Raw genomic sequence first — 15355 nt, forward strand, 5'->3', positions numbered from 1 at the left:
CTGTTTTCAAATGAGCCGGCGTTTCATGTCCTTGATTGATGGGAATGATAAAATGACAGAGGTAAACACCAGCTAGGAAGTTGAGGAAAACTTGGTCTCTAAATATTGTTCAGTGTCCCTCTTTTTGTCTCTTGTTCCCCTGGTGTTTTTATTAAGATGATGATCATTAGCTATATTTACACAAAAATGTATCTGACATGGTTCATCGGATCCTGCTGCTTCTTTTCCATTGGAAGCCTCCCTGCCAGCTTGGTGCAGCCGGCTGGTTCTCAGAGAAATCACACGGAAGACATCAGGTGTGAGCTCAACAGCAGGACCAATGAAGCTTGAAATAAAGGCAGAGGATCCAGTTTATAAAGGGCTGAGATACAGACACCAGAAGAGGAGATAAAAAGAGAGAGAGAGAGATCATCGTGGCTGTGTAACTTATGGACACAGACATTTTGCATTGAAAATTAGTTTATTATCATCATCCAGAATTTAAAATAGTTTCATTAGTTCTTGTACATTGTATTTGTGTAAAGGAATAATTCATTTTCTAACATTCATATGTAAGATGTGAACAGAAATGAAGACATCTGGATAACTCTTTATAATTAATGAAAGCCAGCATATTGTTTCTGTGTAAAATGCAGAAAGAGACTATAGTAAAGAACTTCAAAAAAGAACTTGAATTACTTAGAAGACAGGGGCATCTATTTTTTTAATTCCTTACACAAAGCCCTAAGTATCTAGACATCTAAATGATAAAAACATCCATTTGACTTTCAACTTAAAGTTGTGGTTTTTTTTTAATGAAATAATAACTATTAAAGTAATAATCTCAGTTCTACAACCAAGATCAAGGGTAAGCACGCTCCGATATGCCTAACTCTGTCATAACGCCAGCCAGGGCAGGAGAAGTCACTCTCCCTAAGAAGAACCACCAGAGAGTTGGCCATGTCATTCTGTTTTGCATTTGCCAAAACAACAATGAGGAAGAGAAGGAATGTGACATTAATCTGCAAACCCTCTGTTATCAGATACACCTGGAGAATACAATGCTCCAGTGAATCCACATTTTCTCCTTAGTAAGACAAGCCATGGGAAAATAGTAATCTAAGTATATATTCCTGTTCTTTCACCTGTTAATAACAAATGGAGCTAAATGCACTGAAGACAACTGTCATATTCAATCCAAGACAACTTTATGGGAGCAAATTAATGCAAAAAAGAAAAAAATTGAGCCTCTTGATGTGGAATGCTAGAAGGTACTCTGGATGGTGACATGATTTGTAAGCTTTTCACTGGCAAAGACACTGTGTCTGTCTTCAACTCTGTTCTTATTGGGTAAACCTTTTATTTTGTCTATTTTCTTTTATTAGAGCATTTTATTAGAGAATCCTAGAACTTGATTATTTTTCATCTTGACAGATTACCTCGGTTAAAACTCTGTGTAGACAGAGAAAAAGAAAAAAACCTCAAAAGGAGTCCCTTTTTTTAGGCTTGCAGTGATGGCTTAAAATGTAACTGCTGAGTTTTTACTGTAAATCTTGATGTTTGTATATGATTATTTAGATTGGCAGATTTTTTTTTCCATTTATTTTTATTAGTTGGAGGCTAATTACTTTACATCATTGCAGTGGTTTTTGTCATACATTGAAATGAATTAGCCATGGATTTACATGTATTCCCCATCCTGATCCCCCCTCCCACCTCCCTCTCTACCCGATCCCTCTGGGTCTTCCCAGTGCACCAGGCCCGAGCACTTGTCTCATGCACCCAACCTGGGCTGGTGATCTGTTTCACCCTAGATAATATACATGTTTCAATGCTGTTCTCTTGAAACATCCCACCCTCGCCTTCTCCCAGAGTCCACAAGTCTGTTCTATACATCTGAGTCTCTTTTTCTGTTTTGCATATAGGGTTATCGTTACCATCTTTCTAAAGTCCATATATATGTGTTAGTATACTGTAATGGTCTTTATCTTTCTGGCTTACTTCACTCTGTATAATGGGCTCCAGTTTCATCCATCTCATTAGAACTGATTCAAATGAATTCTTTTTAATGGCTGAGTAATATTCCATGGTGTATATGTACCACAGCTTCCTCATCCATTTGTCTGCTGACGGGCATCTAGGTTGCTTCCATGTCCTGGCTATTATAAACAGTGCTGCGATGAACATTGGGGTGCACGTGTCTCTTTCAGATCTGGTTTCCTTGGTGTGTATGCCCAGAAGTGGGATTACTGGGTCATATGGCAGTTCTATTTCCAGCTTTTTAAGAAATCTCCACACTGTTTTCCATAGTGGCTGTACTAATTTGCATTCCCACCAACAGTGTAAGAGGGTTCCCTTTTCTCCACACCCTCTCCAGCATTTATTGCTTGTAGACTTTTGGATAGCAGCCATCCTGACTGGTGTGTAATGGTACCTCATTGTGGTTTTGATTTGCATTTCTCTGATAATGAGTGATGTTGAGCATCTTTTCATGTGTTTGTTAGCCATCTGTATGTCTTCCTTGGAGAAATATCTGTTTAGTTCTTTGGCCCATTTTTTGATTGAGTCATTAGATTTTCTTATAATTTTCTGATTGATCTCCATAATTAAAGTGTAGATAACAGTGGGACTGGCAAATGGCTGAGGTAAAAAAGAAACCAGGAGAAACTATTAAAGGGAAATGGATGTCCTGCACTCCTTACTGAGTGAATGAGTGTTCCCTTTCTCTCTAAAATGTTAATTTTTTTCATAAGTGGCTACTGACTGTCTGTTGCTGGATGAGATCAGGGGCTACAGTTTCCAGGCAGGAAAGAGAAATTCAACGATGACCCTCACAAATGACAGAACACCAACTAGGAGATGGGGATTGACATACTATTATATATAAACAGATAACTAATAAGAACCTATTGTACAGCATAGTATTCAATTCTCTGTAACAGACTATATAGGAAAAGAATCTTAAAAATGAAAGTGGATACATGTATATGTGTAACTGATGACTCTGGTGAAGAATCTGCCTGCCACTTCGGAAGACCTGGATTCAACCTTTCAGTTAGGAAGATCCCTTGGAGAAGGGAATGGCTACCCACTCCAGTGTTCTGGCCTGGGAAATCCCAATAACAGAGGAGCATGGCGGGCTACAGGTCATGGGGTCACAAAAGAATCTGACACGACTTAGCAACTAAACAATAGCACACAATTGAGTCACTTAGCCATACACGTGCAATTAGCACAGCATTATAAATCAGCGGTACTCCAATAAGGGCTTCCCTGGTGGCTCAGATGGCAAAGAATCCGCCTGCAATGCGGGAGACCTGGGTTCGACCCCTGGGTTGGAAAGATCCCCTGGAGGAGGGCATGGCAACCCACTCCAGTATTCTTGCCTAGAGACTCCCCATGGACAGAGGAGCCTCATGGGGTTGCAAAGTTGGACATGACTGAGTGACTAAGCACAACACAGCATATACTCCAATAAACATTTTTTAAAAAATAGAACACAACTGGTTATAAAAGAAACACAGACACACCTTGAAGAGTTAAAGAATGAAGAGCTCAGTCCTAGTTTGAGAGCCAAGAATGATTCATCAAGAACTGACCTTTGAGACTGATTGTGAACAGGATGCATAGAATAGGTAAGACCTCGGCCGGCAGAGCTGGGAGAAGGGACATCCCAGGAAGATGGGCAGGCAGGGGCTGAAGGGCATATCCTGAGCTAGTGGAGCATCTCCATTGACTGAAGAATAATTAGGATGTTACCATTCAGATGAGAAATAAGAGGTCCTGAGTGGGTCCATCCAAACCCATTCTGAGTGTGTAAGGATGAGGGATAAGATAAAACATCTTTCTCCTGAACCTCTTTCAGTGTAGCCCTGACTCTGGGAACCTGCTGTCCACCCAGAAGTGGTCGTCTGAGATTTCAGCTTCCTTCCCAGTGATTCGGGTCTTGGAGAGGCATTGCCTGATAAGGCTTTATAGATGCCTTTATCATTCTCACAATAAGAGCTGTATTGCCTATAAAGAGTCAATAAGCATTTGATATTAATAGAATGAATTTTGGAGACTCTCCTAAAAACCTACAAAACCTTTAAAATAAAATATGAATCTTAATCTCATGAATACCCAGTTTGAAAGGAGGAGCCCCAGACTTTTACAGGCACATCAGAGTCTCTTCAGCCTTCATCTCAAGGGGGCGGATGGATTATTCCTGAGCTTAGCCAGACTGGACTCCCAGACTAGCAGGGCTAGAGAACTCCCATCCTGTCGTAACCTCACTCCCTTTACGGTACAATCACACTCATTTTCAGAGCATTCATTTCACCTCACTATGTCTCTGTGTGGGAAATCGCACAGGCACCATCATTCCCATGTGACCAGAAAAGTTAGCAAGGCCATACGGCTGGACAGGGTCAGAGTCATAGTGGTCCTGAACAGATCCTGGATCAGGTTCCTGCAAGGTGAAATCCAATGCTAGACTGGCCCCAAGGATCCAGTTTGGCTAACAGTAAACTCTCCTCCCTCTTATCTAACGTCCATCCAAGTGGACCCAAACTGCCTGTCTGGTCCAAACCAATGGTAAACCTTGGCACCCACAGACTCATTGAGCACATGGGTGATGGCCTGGATGTCCAGGCATCAGGTGGATACTTGGAGTCACAGGAACCAGTTAGCAAGAGTGGCAGTCCCTAAAGAAATGGATTTCTGAACCCATCAGCTCTCTTAAATGCAGCTTACTCTTAAAGATGTTTCAGATGTTACAAGTCATCATTCTGCCAGGTCCCCCTTTTAGATGACATGATGAGACTGTATGTTAACAGGAAAGTGGGCCCCTCTTATCTCCATTATTACTTCCTCTGGATTTCAGGTTGGATTAGTCACTGGTAGGTCTGTTCTCAGAGTTCCTGGGACGAGCATTCACTGTTTCTCTAAGCTTTCCTGTAGTACTCCACACATACCAGTGGAGTTAGGAGTAAAGCCGTGTGAAAAGTAACTCCCTGGTGTTGGGGTCCCCAGCCTCCAGGATCTGATAACTGATGATCTGAGGTAGAGCTGATGTAATAATGATAGAAATAGAGTGCACAGTAAATGTTATGTGCCCGAATCATTCTGAAGCCTTCTCCCCACCCCCGGTCTGTGGAAAATTGTCTTCCACGAAACAGTGCCAGAAATGTTGGGGACTGCTGCCCTAGTGGGTCCCGTTGTCAGTGAAATAGTTGCAGTTCAAGGCCGCCGTGTTGTTTTTCACAAGTCCAGATCCTGGGCTTCCAACAGCTGGAAAGTGAAAGACCTCTGTGATAATGTTCACCCATTACAGACATAGGAGTCATCTATCCCCAAGTGTTAGTCGCTCAGTCATGTCCGACTCTTTGAGACTCCATGGACTGTAGCCCACCAGGCTCCTCTGTCCAGGGGATTTTTCAGGCAAGAATACTGGAGTGGATAGCCATTCCCTTCTCCAGGGGGTCTTCCTGACTCTGGATCAAACCCAGGCCTTCCTCATTGCAGGCAGATTTTTTTTTTACCACCTGAGCCACCAGGGAAGCCCCATTTATCCCCAAAGGAGAAATCTAATAAGCTTTGCAAAATGACAGGCTAATAGAGCATCTGTGTGCCTCTCAGAGTCAGTAATTCTTTTGTCCAGCACATATTCATTGAGCCCCTACCCTATCTGTTCTATAATGGGGGTACATTGGTGAACAAAAGTGGGATCTGGAAATGGCAAATTTACCTGATGGGCAGGGACTCAGCAGACATCCAGAAGGGGGAGGGGTGGTCTCTGATGATGCTTTTAATCTGCAGGAAAAGAATAGCCAGCCCTCCTGTCATTAATGACTTCCATAATTACTCCTCTGAGTGGCAGTGGCAAATTTTCCCCTTGAGTAATCAAAATAATTGGCTGGGGAATAGAGGCTCTGAAAGAAAGGGATTCTGCTGTGGAGAGCTGTGACGACATGAAAGGGAACAGAAGCATCTGATGTGGAGAGCATGAAAGGAGGACTAATTGCCAGAAAAGCCTCTAGACACACGGTCTTGTGTAAGCAAAGTTCTGGCGCAGAGCAGAGGCCACAGGCCCCAAAAGACCACCAGTGTCCAGAGGGATGCGTCCCTCCATCTCACCTGAGAGCTCGCCCACCTTCCTCAGCTTGACTGCTAAGCTCTCTTCTTCTCTCACGTAGGGGACCACCGGGTTTGAAGCACATATTGATAAGTGTTTGGAGCTGGCGGAGTATTTATACAATATCATCAAAAACCGAGAAGGTTATGAAATGGTGTTTGATGGAAAGGTATGTATTTTGATTTCTACAGCGCACCCCCCCACCAAAGTTTAGTCCATTCTAACTCTTTGTGGCTTTTAAAATATTTTATTTATGTATTTATTTGGCTGCACCAGGTCTTAGTTGCAGCATGTGGGATCTAGTTCCCCCAGGGATTGAACCTGGGACCCCTGCTTTGGGAGCACAAAGTCTTAGGGAAGTCCTAATGGGGACACCAGGGAAGTCCCCATTCCAATTCTTCTCACTGATATTTTTTGAAGCTAAGAATATACTGTCCAAGTAAGCGAGACCATGACAAAGGAGAAGCAGTGGGGAGGGGGTAACCATTTAGAATGGAAGTATAAATCCAACTCTGTCTCACACACACACATATACTGTATAATGGTGTGAAAGTCAGGCAGTTCAATGGTGATTAGAGGTTTAAAAGCAGGATTGTATCTGGAAGCTGCAGAACAGATTTGAAATGTCCTCGGAATTTTCAAACTTGTTTGTTTGAACTGAGCATGAATTTAACTTTCCTCTCTGTAGCCTCAGCACACCAACGTCTGCTTCTGGTACGTGCCTCCGAGCTTGCGTGTCCTGGACAACAATGAAGAGAGACTGAGCCGCCTGTCCAAGGTAAGGACTCGCGCTCCTCTGATCTGGACCTCAGTGTCCTTTCATGTCCATATCATCCTTACGACAGATGTGCATGTCTTTAGGGAACATCTATCTTCAGCCATGGTCACGGCTCCCCTGCTCTCTGTGGCTTCCTGTAGAACCAGGACACACAGAACTGGTCTGTCCAGACTTTTAACAACTCAACTGCTTCTGTGTTCTGAGAGCATGTTTATGAAGGCTGAAAATAAGCACTAGGTCATACCTTTCCTGGCTTCATAACTCAGTGGGAATCAGCTGAAATTGCTGATCTGCCAAGAGAAACTGGTGCTCAATTACAAATGTGAAAGAACTCCAGGCCCCAGAAATGGGTAGAAAGCAAAACTGCTGCTGATCCTCTTGAGGAGCCATGTAGGTTGTTCACGTTGAGTTCTTTGAGGAGTAAAACCTCATTGTAAACCAGCGGTCACGTAAGTGTTGATATTCAAAAATCACATGTTCATAACTCCATTCCCTTTGAATCTATCCTTCATGTAAGACAAATACAACTGGGATAGAGGGCATGGTTCCCATACTGAACTGAGTTGCTGACTATAAAGATCTGGCATAAGCCCAAAGCTTCCCTGATATCTACATCCCTGGTTACATATTTACAGCCATGAACTGAAAAGATCAATGTTATATTTACAAACTCCAGTGGTAAAATATGTGGACAGGTCCTGCATACAGTTGGACATAATTTAAAATATATGCCTCATCCTGGGAGCTGTTCCTCTTATGCCAGTCTTTACAGTCAATAAAGACTCAGGGAGCCCTCCATGTGCGAACGGCGCTGTGCTGATACAAGAAGTGAAAGACCCCATCCGTGCCCTCCAGGAGCTTACAGTTGGGTACAAAGATAAGGTTTATTTTCTCATAAGTGAGGGGATGATAGGAATTAGAATATAGACAGACTCTGTGGCTAAGGATCATGAACTTACAACTTAGAGGAAATATGCTAGTGGACTACAGAAGTCAGGAAAGGCTTCCTCATGGGTGTAGGGCTGTTGTGGAGCCTTGGAGGCTTTGTAGGATGCAAACTGGAAGAGAAGGGATTCTAAGCAGAGAGAACAAATGTGACATGGTGAGACTGAGGACAATGTGAAGGGATAACAATATGTGCAGTACATCCAAGGGATATGGAATAAGGAGGTCTTGTCAGAGTTGCAGATTCATTTGGGTGAGCCCTGGGAGCTGAGTCCTCAGAACTGGTGACAAAAAGGCATTTGTGCTGAACTGAAGCATTTTAACTTAATTTCATACACAATAGAGGACCAAGGGCTGTAATTATCCATCGGGCATAAATGTGGTAAAATCTTATCTGTGATCCAGCTCCATAATGTTAAATCCTTGTGGGCGCAGCTTTTTGCCTCAGCTGATTCTTCATCACTATTAGGAAATGTATTTCAAATCATCTTATGAACTGAGGAATCTAAAAAGAAATTATACAAATGAACTTATTTACAAAACAGATACAGACCCACAGACTTACAGAAGGAACCTGTGGTTGCCAGGGGAAAAGATGGGGGGACAGGATAGTTTGGGATGAAGAGACACACACTGCTGTATTTAAAATGGATAATCAACAACTGTATAGCACAGAGAACTCTACTCAATGTTATGCGGCAGCCTGGATGGAAGGGGAGTTTTGGGGAGAATGGATATATGTATCTGTATGGCTGAGTCCCTTTGCTGTCCATCTCAAACTGTCACAACATTGTTAATAGGCTATACTCTAATATAAAACAAAAAGTTTAGAAAAGAAACTAGGGAGCTTTAGGATCTCAAGAATGAAAATAGCTTTAAGATCTCAAAAAGCTACTTATTTTCACACATCACTTGATAGTGAGGCTTACGTCTTCATACCCAGTCTCTGAATTTTGTCTTACTTCCAATGATTTTATATTTACTGAAGGATTAAAAAGTTCCCCAAATGTTGTATTTCTAAACTCTTTATCCTTGGAACCAACATTAGCTTCTTCCTGTTGCCACAAAATACTAAGCAGAAAGTCAAAGATAAGGTGCAAGCTCCTGATAGCCCACCACTGATTACTCCTTTCAGCACCTTTGAGATCTTGGATGTATTAACCTGTTCTAGCCCTCTGTTCTCATAAAAAGTGGGAGCAGTTCCTTTAAGGGAAAACAGGTATGGTTCAGTTAAATACTCAAAATGCTACTTGGCACTGGATTCTTTGAGAACAGGAAGAATCCCTGGGAGAAGCAGTCACTGCAGCGGTCTCATCTCTCCCACAGGTGGCTCCAGTGATTAAAGCCAGGATGATGGAGTATGGGACCACAATGGTGAGCTACCAGCCCTTGGGCGACAAGGTCAACTTCTTCCGCATGGTCATCTCAAACCCCGCAGCAACTCACCAAGACATTGACTTCCTGATTGAAGAAATAGAACGCCTTGGACAAGATTTATAATAACCTAGCTCACTAAGCCATTTGAATTCTCTAGGTAGACAATTAAGTTGTCACAAACCATGTAAATGTATTTGTAGTTTGTTCCAAAGTAAATCTATTTCTATATCGTGGTGTCAAAGTATAGTACAGTTTAAAAATCAAAAACTAACAAACATTATTCCTTTTAAAAATTGTTTCTTAAGTTTAGAACACCTCTGTAATAATTAGTGACAAAAGGCTGTGTTCTAATCAATGAGGAAAAGCTTACAATTGTTATAAATACTTCCCTTACTTTTAATATAGTGTGCAAATCAAACTTTATTTTCAAGTCAGAGTAGTAGGGTTGAATAGTGCCAAATTGCCCCTGAATCATAAAAGGTTCTCTGGGGTACAGTGAAAAGGATAAAGTGAATATAAAATATATGTTGACAATAAAAAAAAACTCTTGCCTTTTTCATAGTATTAGAAAAAAAATTTCTAATTTACCTATAGTAACATATCAAGTGTATTTAAATACATATAATTTTACAAAAGGAAAATATATATATTAAAAAGAAATCCTATTTTGTAACATATAGATTTTTATTTTATATGGGTTATACAAACTGCAGGGGCAGATATAAAAACTAAGCCAGATTTTTTTTTTTTTTCTCTTTCTTTGAACGGAGGCACAATTAAACACTTAGCAAAGTTATTTAGGAACATAGACCCACAAAATTCTTTAACAGTATGACGCCTTCTTTCTGTTCGGGCTCTTACAAAACAAACACAAAAGAATACTGAAGTTTCTTTAAAAAGTGATTGTCAGCTCGACAGTAAGATTCTGTTCCCTTTTCGGTTTTTCACTCATTGGACCTTAGCAGACCCGCACTGTAGGTCTGACAACTGGGCTTCATCTTAGACTAATGAGGGTAATCGTCTCTATTCTTATTTCCATTCAACCTGTTCTAAACAGAAGGTGGATGCTGGTTCTTGTGCTGTCTTCCCGGACGGCATTCTCTTACGAAGTCATTTGGATTCCTTAGAGAAAATAAAATCTAATCAGCCAGAGCAAAGAGGAATGAGACACACTCCAGATGTGGCGAGCCCAGAAAATTACACTTGGCCTTCAGTGTCTCTGTGAGAATAGTGATGTCATCCTGGAGGCCACATGGCCTGTCCAGGGAGGAGTTATTTCCCTCCCAGGTCATTGCTTTATTCCGATTCCTTCCCATTCCGACCCACAGAAGTCCTTCCTGCTGAGTTCCCCATCTCTGGGAAGCCCAAATAATTAATTTCTACTTCATGAGGGGTTATGAGGAAATGAGCTCCTCACCCAAGACTTTTTTTAAATTTTATATATTTATGTATTTATTTGGCCGTGCCAGGTCTTAGTTGTGGCACGCATGATCTTTAGTTGCGGCATGTGAACTCTTAGCTGTGGCATGCGGGATCTAGTTCCCTGACCAGGGATCAAGCCCTCTGCCGTAGGAGCTTGGAGTTTTAGTCACTGGACCACTAGGGAAGTCCCGTTACCCAGGATTTTGAGACAGCATCTAAGACCCTTCTTCTATCTTCTGTGTCCCATTAAGATCAAAGTGACTGGAATATAGAGAGGACATATGCTCCATAGAATTCAAAATAATATTCTAAAAGCATCCTTCTGCCCCTGCAAACCTGATGGAGAGACAGGAGCTAACAAGAGCTCTCATAGGTATTTATGGGGTACAGACTGTTAGATTCCAAGTGCTCGAGGAGGACTACATGTCCTGCATATGTATCCACATATATGCAGACTGTGGATGCACGTTTAGGAGCATTCATCCTTTCTGTATGGACCTCTCAGATCCGTGATCAAAAAGACTGTAGGTATATGAGGGAGGGAAGAGGACCCCATCCTTCATCCTGTAGCAAAACCCTCTCACTTGACCATAGGATCCAACCACCTGCAAGCTTCATGAGCTTGCCCCTACATCTCTCCCCTAGGTCGGATACAGAAACATTGATACTTGAGATGCACTTGGCTTTGGTTCCTCTCAGTCTAAGAAGCAAATGGATTTCCTATGCCTATTAGACTTCCTAGGTGGCGCTAGTGGTAAAGAACCTGCCTGCCAATGCGGGAGACATGAGGGACATAGGTTCGATCCCTGAGTCAGGAAGATCTCCTGGAGAAGGAAACGGCAACTCACTCTAGTATTCTTGCCTGGAGAATCCAGAGGAACCTGACTGGCTACGGTCCATAGGGTTGCACAGAGTTAGACATGACTGAGGCAACTTAGCATGTATGTGTGTATGACTATTAGAAAAAAAACCCTATGCCCCACAATTTTATGAAGGAGTAAGCCTCCCCTTCTAGGCTCTGTCTAATGGCCAAGTGTTCTAGAATTTGGCTGTTGAGAATAAGCACATAGCTGCCCAGCTATCATGAACCTCAGGCCAAAAGGACCCATCTCAGAGGCAAAGATGCTAGTTATCAAACCCACCATCCTGCCTGGAGGATGGAGCCCAATGTCTTGAATGTGGACAGAGCCCTCTCTAATCCAAGAAGCTTCTACCTAAGGGGTCCAGACTCCCTAGCAGAATCGACTGCTTTTTCACTTGATGGTATGACTGAACTTAAAAGGGAACATTTGTGCCTGTGTTTGAAATTTCAGAAAAGAGTTTTTATCAATAGATCATTTCCTTAACGCCCTGTCCTTCCCAGGTTCTTTCCCAAGTTTGCTGGGAGCCTTGCTCCATTCTATGTAGTGAAATGCTACCAACCATAACCCAGAGAAGGAGGTAAATAAAAGCCTGACAGATCCCAGTAGTTTAAACATTCTTTAAAGTAGGTTTGCAGTCTGCTCAAGTGGAAGGGAAGTAGGGAAGGAAGGAGAGAAGGAAGGAAGGGAGATTGTTTTGAACTTTAGCGCAAATTCCCAGTGCCAAAGGCCTTTATGTGGGACCATTCTTTTACATAGGGTTGCAAAGAGTCAGGCACGACTGAGTGACTGAACTGATTCTTTTACAAATATTAGAAAAGTTGGGTTTTAGCTTTAATCTGATTTGACATGGCCATTTTCATTTAGACAGCAATATTGTGTTTCTTATTTTTAAATACTTGAAAAAAAAAAGCGTGGTATGTCTTCATCAGAGACACATAAATGGTATTGACTTCCTGGACTGTGTCAAGGACATGAGGAAAGGAAAGGAAGTTAATCGTGTGTGTAACTGTGTTGCCTTTAAATATACTGCTAGTACTGTCTCGTCCCCTCAGGTTGGGGTTGTGCACTTTAGATCTGAATTTGCAGTGTTGCAAGTCAACATGTGTCGCTGTAGAAGCTTGTCCAACCTGTTATTGCCGTGTTTCTTCCTGTGTGGTGGCCGCACTGACATTCTGGGAACCACACTTGCATCCGCGCCATGCTCTCTGCTACGAGCTGTGCCCTCCACCTCAGCCCTCACGGGGAATGCCGTTGGCTCCGCTCGCTCCTGAGAAGTCTCCTTTGAGAACTGTGTGATTTCACACCATGCCACTTCAGTGTCTCTGAGAACAGGAGACCAATAAGGAGGGTCACCAGCAGCCAACCTCGTGGGTACTGTCCCTGCTAACATCATTCGGAGTAGACACCACTCCTCAGAACATGGACCAAGAAAGCATGGGTGTAAATATTGTGGCAGAACAGGGAACCCAGGAACCTAGCAGTGGGTATCATCTTGCACGCGCCCTCCTGTTTTCAAATGCTAAGTGCATATGCTGTGTATTGATTAGTTACCTGTGCTGAAATACTGTTCCCCATTGGTGTTTCTGAAAGATATTGACACTTCCCCAGCATCGCTCCATTACTAAAGACAGAAAACAATAATAAAAAAAATAACTATAAACACGTGACAACCTGATCCTCTTACCAAATATGAACTTGTGTATGATCAAAGTATTTTATGTGTTGTCTCTCTAAATCCAAATAAATGTGTACCTGTGGAAATATCTCAGATGCTGGATGCTTAATTCGGGCTTTGCCATGTTGAGGGGCTCATTTCTAATGTCTTGGCCTGCATAAAAGATCCTTCCATTGTTACAGAGCTCAGAGCATCTTTGGGTCTTCTTTGGGGAAAAAAACCTCTTACTTCTGTAGCTGCTTCTCAAGGATACTTTTTTCACTACCCTGGTTTCTCCTTCACTGAGATCCAATCTTTTTTTTTAAAGTATTTTATTATGGAAAATTTCATGTACATACAGAAGTGGAGGAAATAAGTGTAAAGACCTCCCATGAAGGTTATAAGCAGCTTCAGAAATAACTAATTCAGAGCCTGGTACAGAAAAACCTGAATGGATTTTTGGCCAGCACCAACATGACAAGGAGATTTGTTGGACACTCTTGGGTACAAGTCTTCCCCAGTGGCACAGTGGTAAAGAATCCACCTTTAGTGCAGGAGATGTGGGTTTGATCCCTCCTGGGTCAGGAAGATCCCCTGGATGAGGGCATGGTAATCCACTCTAGTATTCTTGTCTGGAGAATCCCATGGACAGAGGAGCCTGGTGGGCTATAGTCCTTGGGGTCTCAAAGAGACATGACTGAAGCCGCTGAGAACACACGCACTTGAAAACAAAGTGCTATGCGAACTGCTAACATTTTATTTAACTCACACAAAAACCTGGTGAAGATGATAGTTTAACAACATCCATGAAGATGTGAACAGGAACAGAAGATTGTTCCCAGCCCGGGTCAGGGGGCGGGGAGGGGGGGTGGTCATGGGAACCAGGGCAGGAATGACAGGTGTTCCTCTTGATTTGGCTTTTGTCTGTTGGTTCCCCTATAAGCAATATGAAATTATTCAGAATCTACATCTCTTATGTCCTCCCTCCATATGTCTGCTTGAAGTATTATCTACTCACTCGAGACTAATACCTTTGAGGGCATCTCAAGCCCATAGAGCAGCCTGGACCTGATAAGGCAAATCAGGATACACTCTACCACTGACATCCTCGTGGTATTCTAGCTTCTACCCTGCTCACACACAGGTTTGCATGCGTGCTAAGTCACTTCAGTCATGTCTGACTCTTTGTAACCCTATGGGCTGTAGCCCACCAAGCTCCTCTGTCCATGGGATTCTCCAGGGAAAAATACTGGAGTGGGTTGCCATGCCCTCCTCCAGGGGATCCTCCTGACTGAGGGATCAAACCTGAGTCTCATGTCTCCTGCATTGGTAGGCAGGTTCTTTACCACTAGCGTCACTTGGGAAGCCACACACAAATGCTTAGAGACCTGAAAATACTCTGAAAGATCATTCATCCAGAGTTTTGCAAAACTCTGGCCTGAGGACCCAGGAAGAAGGAAGATGTCTCTAGTTTGGGGTACAATAAGAAGTTCAGGATGAAGATGGGGTTTTACATAGTTGAAGTCAATCTCTCATCTCTGATTTTGCCCCTCGTGCATTTCATTATTGCTTTCAATCATCCATGCCCTAATGTTTCTAAAATCATAAGAGAAGGAGTTAGAAACTCTTCTAACTTGCATTTTTTTCCCCCTATAAATCACGAATCTCAGAGCCACTAATTCCATGAAAACTTTCAGATTCTCCCGGCCCTCAAACTCCATTTCAGGGCACTTAGCTTTTAATAAATGCTACTTAAATTGACTGGGATGTTTGTGAGTCAGACTGTAAGCTTTGAAAGGCTGCAGGTAGCGAAGCAGTCTGCGTGTTTCAAGAAGCTACAGATTCCCCAATAATACTTTCATTTTCAAATCCACACACATCCCAACACCTGTTGGCATTGAACTCCTCCCTTAGAACCTAAGATCTTTCATGAGGTTTCAAACAAACAACAAAAAAAGATCCATCAAAATTAGTCTTTGATACAGTAGAAGTTGTGACTTTGAAATATCAAAACCATCTCTTCATTTCATTCTGTTGACTTCAGAAGAGAGAGAGTTACAGGCTTATTCATGTTCTCGATGCTGCCCAGGCTCCAGCGATTAGAACAGCAATTCTTTTTTCACTTCACAGAATGCTTCCTGATCCACGATTTAAACCAATGTACACAGCTGACACCATTTGCCACTGCACGGAAACTGACAATTCTCAGCAACATACATCAA

The 15355-nt window shown here is 42.4% G+C and overlaps 1 protein-coding gene across 1 annotated transcript in view; it reads left to right on the forward strand.

The window, feature by feature from the left end:
- The window catches only part of GAD2 (glutamate decarboxylase 2), a 67172-nt gene extending 53925 nt beyond the window's left edge, over positions 1-13247 (forward strand). The window contains exons 14-16 of the mRNA XM_020911657.2: positions 6156-6263; positions 6783-6872; positions 9144-13247. Coding sequence (XP_020767316.1) covers positions 6156-6263; positions 6783-6872; positions 9144-9317 — 372 coding nt within the window. The 3' untranslated portion in view covers positions 9318-13247. The remainder of the gene's footprint in view (positions 1-6155; positions 6264-6782; positions 6873-9143) is intronic.
- Positions 13248-15355: the final 2108 nt, after the last annotated feature.

Source organism: Odocoileus virginianus, chromosome 9 (genome assembly GCF_023699985.2).
Source record: "Odocoileus virginianus isolate 20LAN1187 ecotype Illinois chromosome 9, Ovbor_1.2, whole genome shotgun sequence".
Lineage (NCBI taxonomy): Eukaryota > Metazoa > Chordata > Mammalia > Artiodactyla > Cervidae > Odocoileus > Odocoileus virginianus.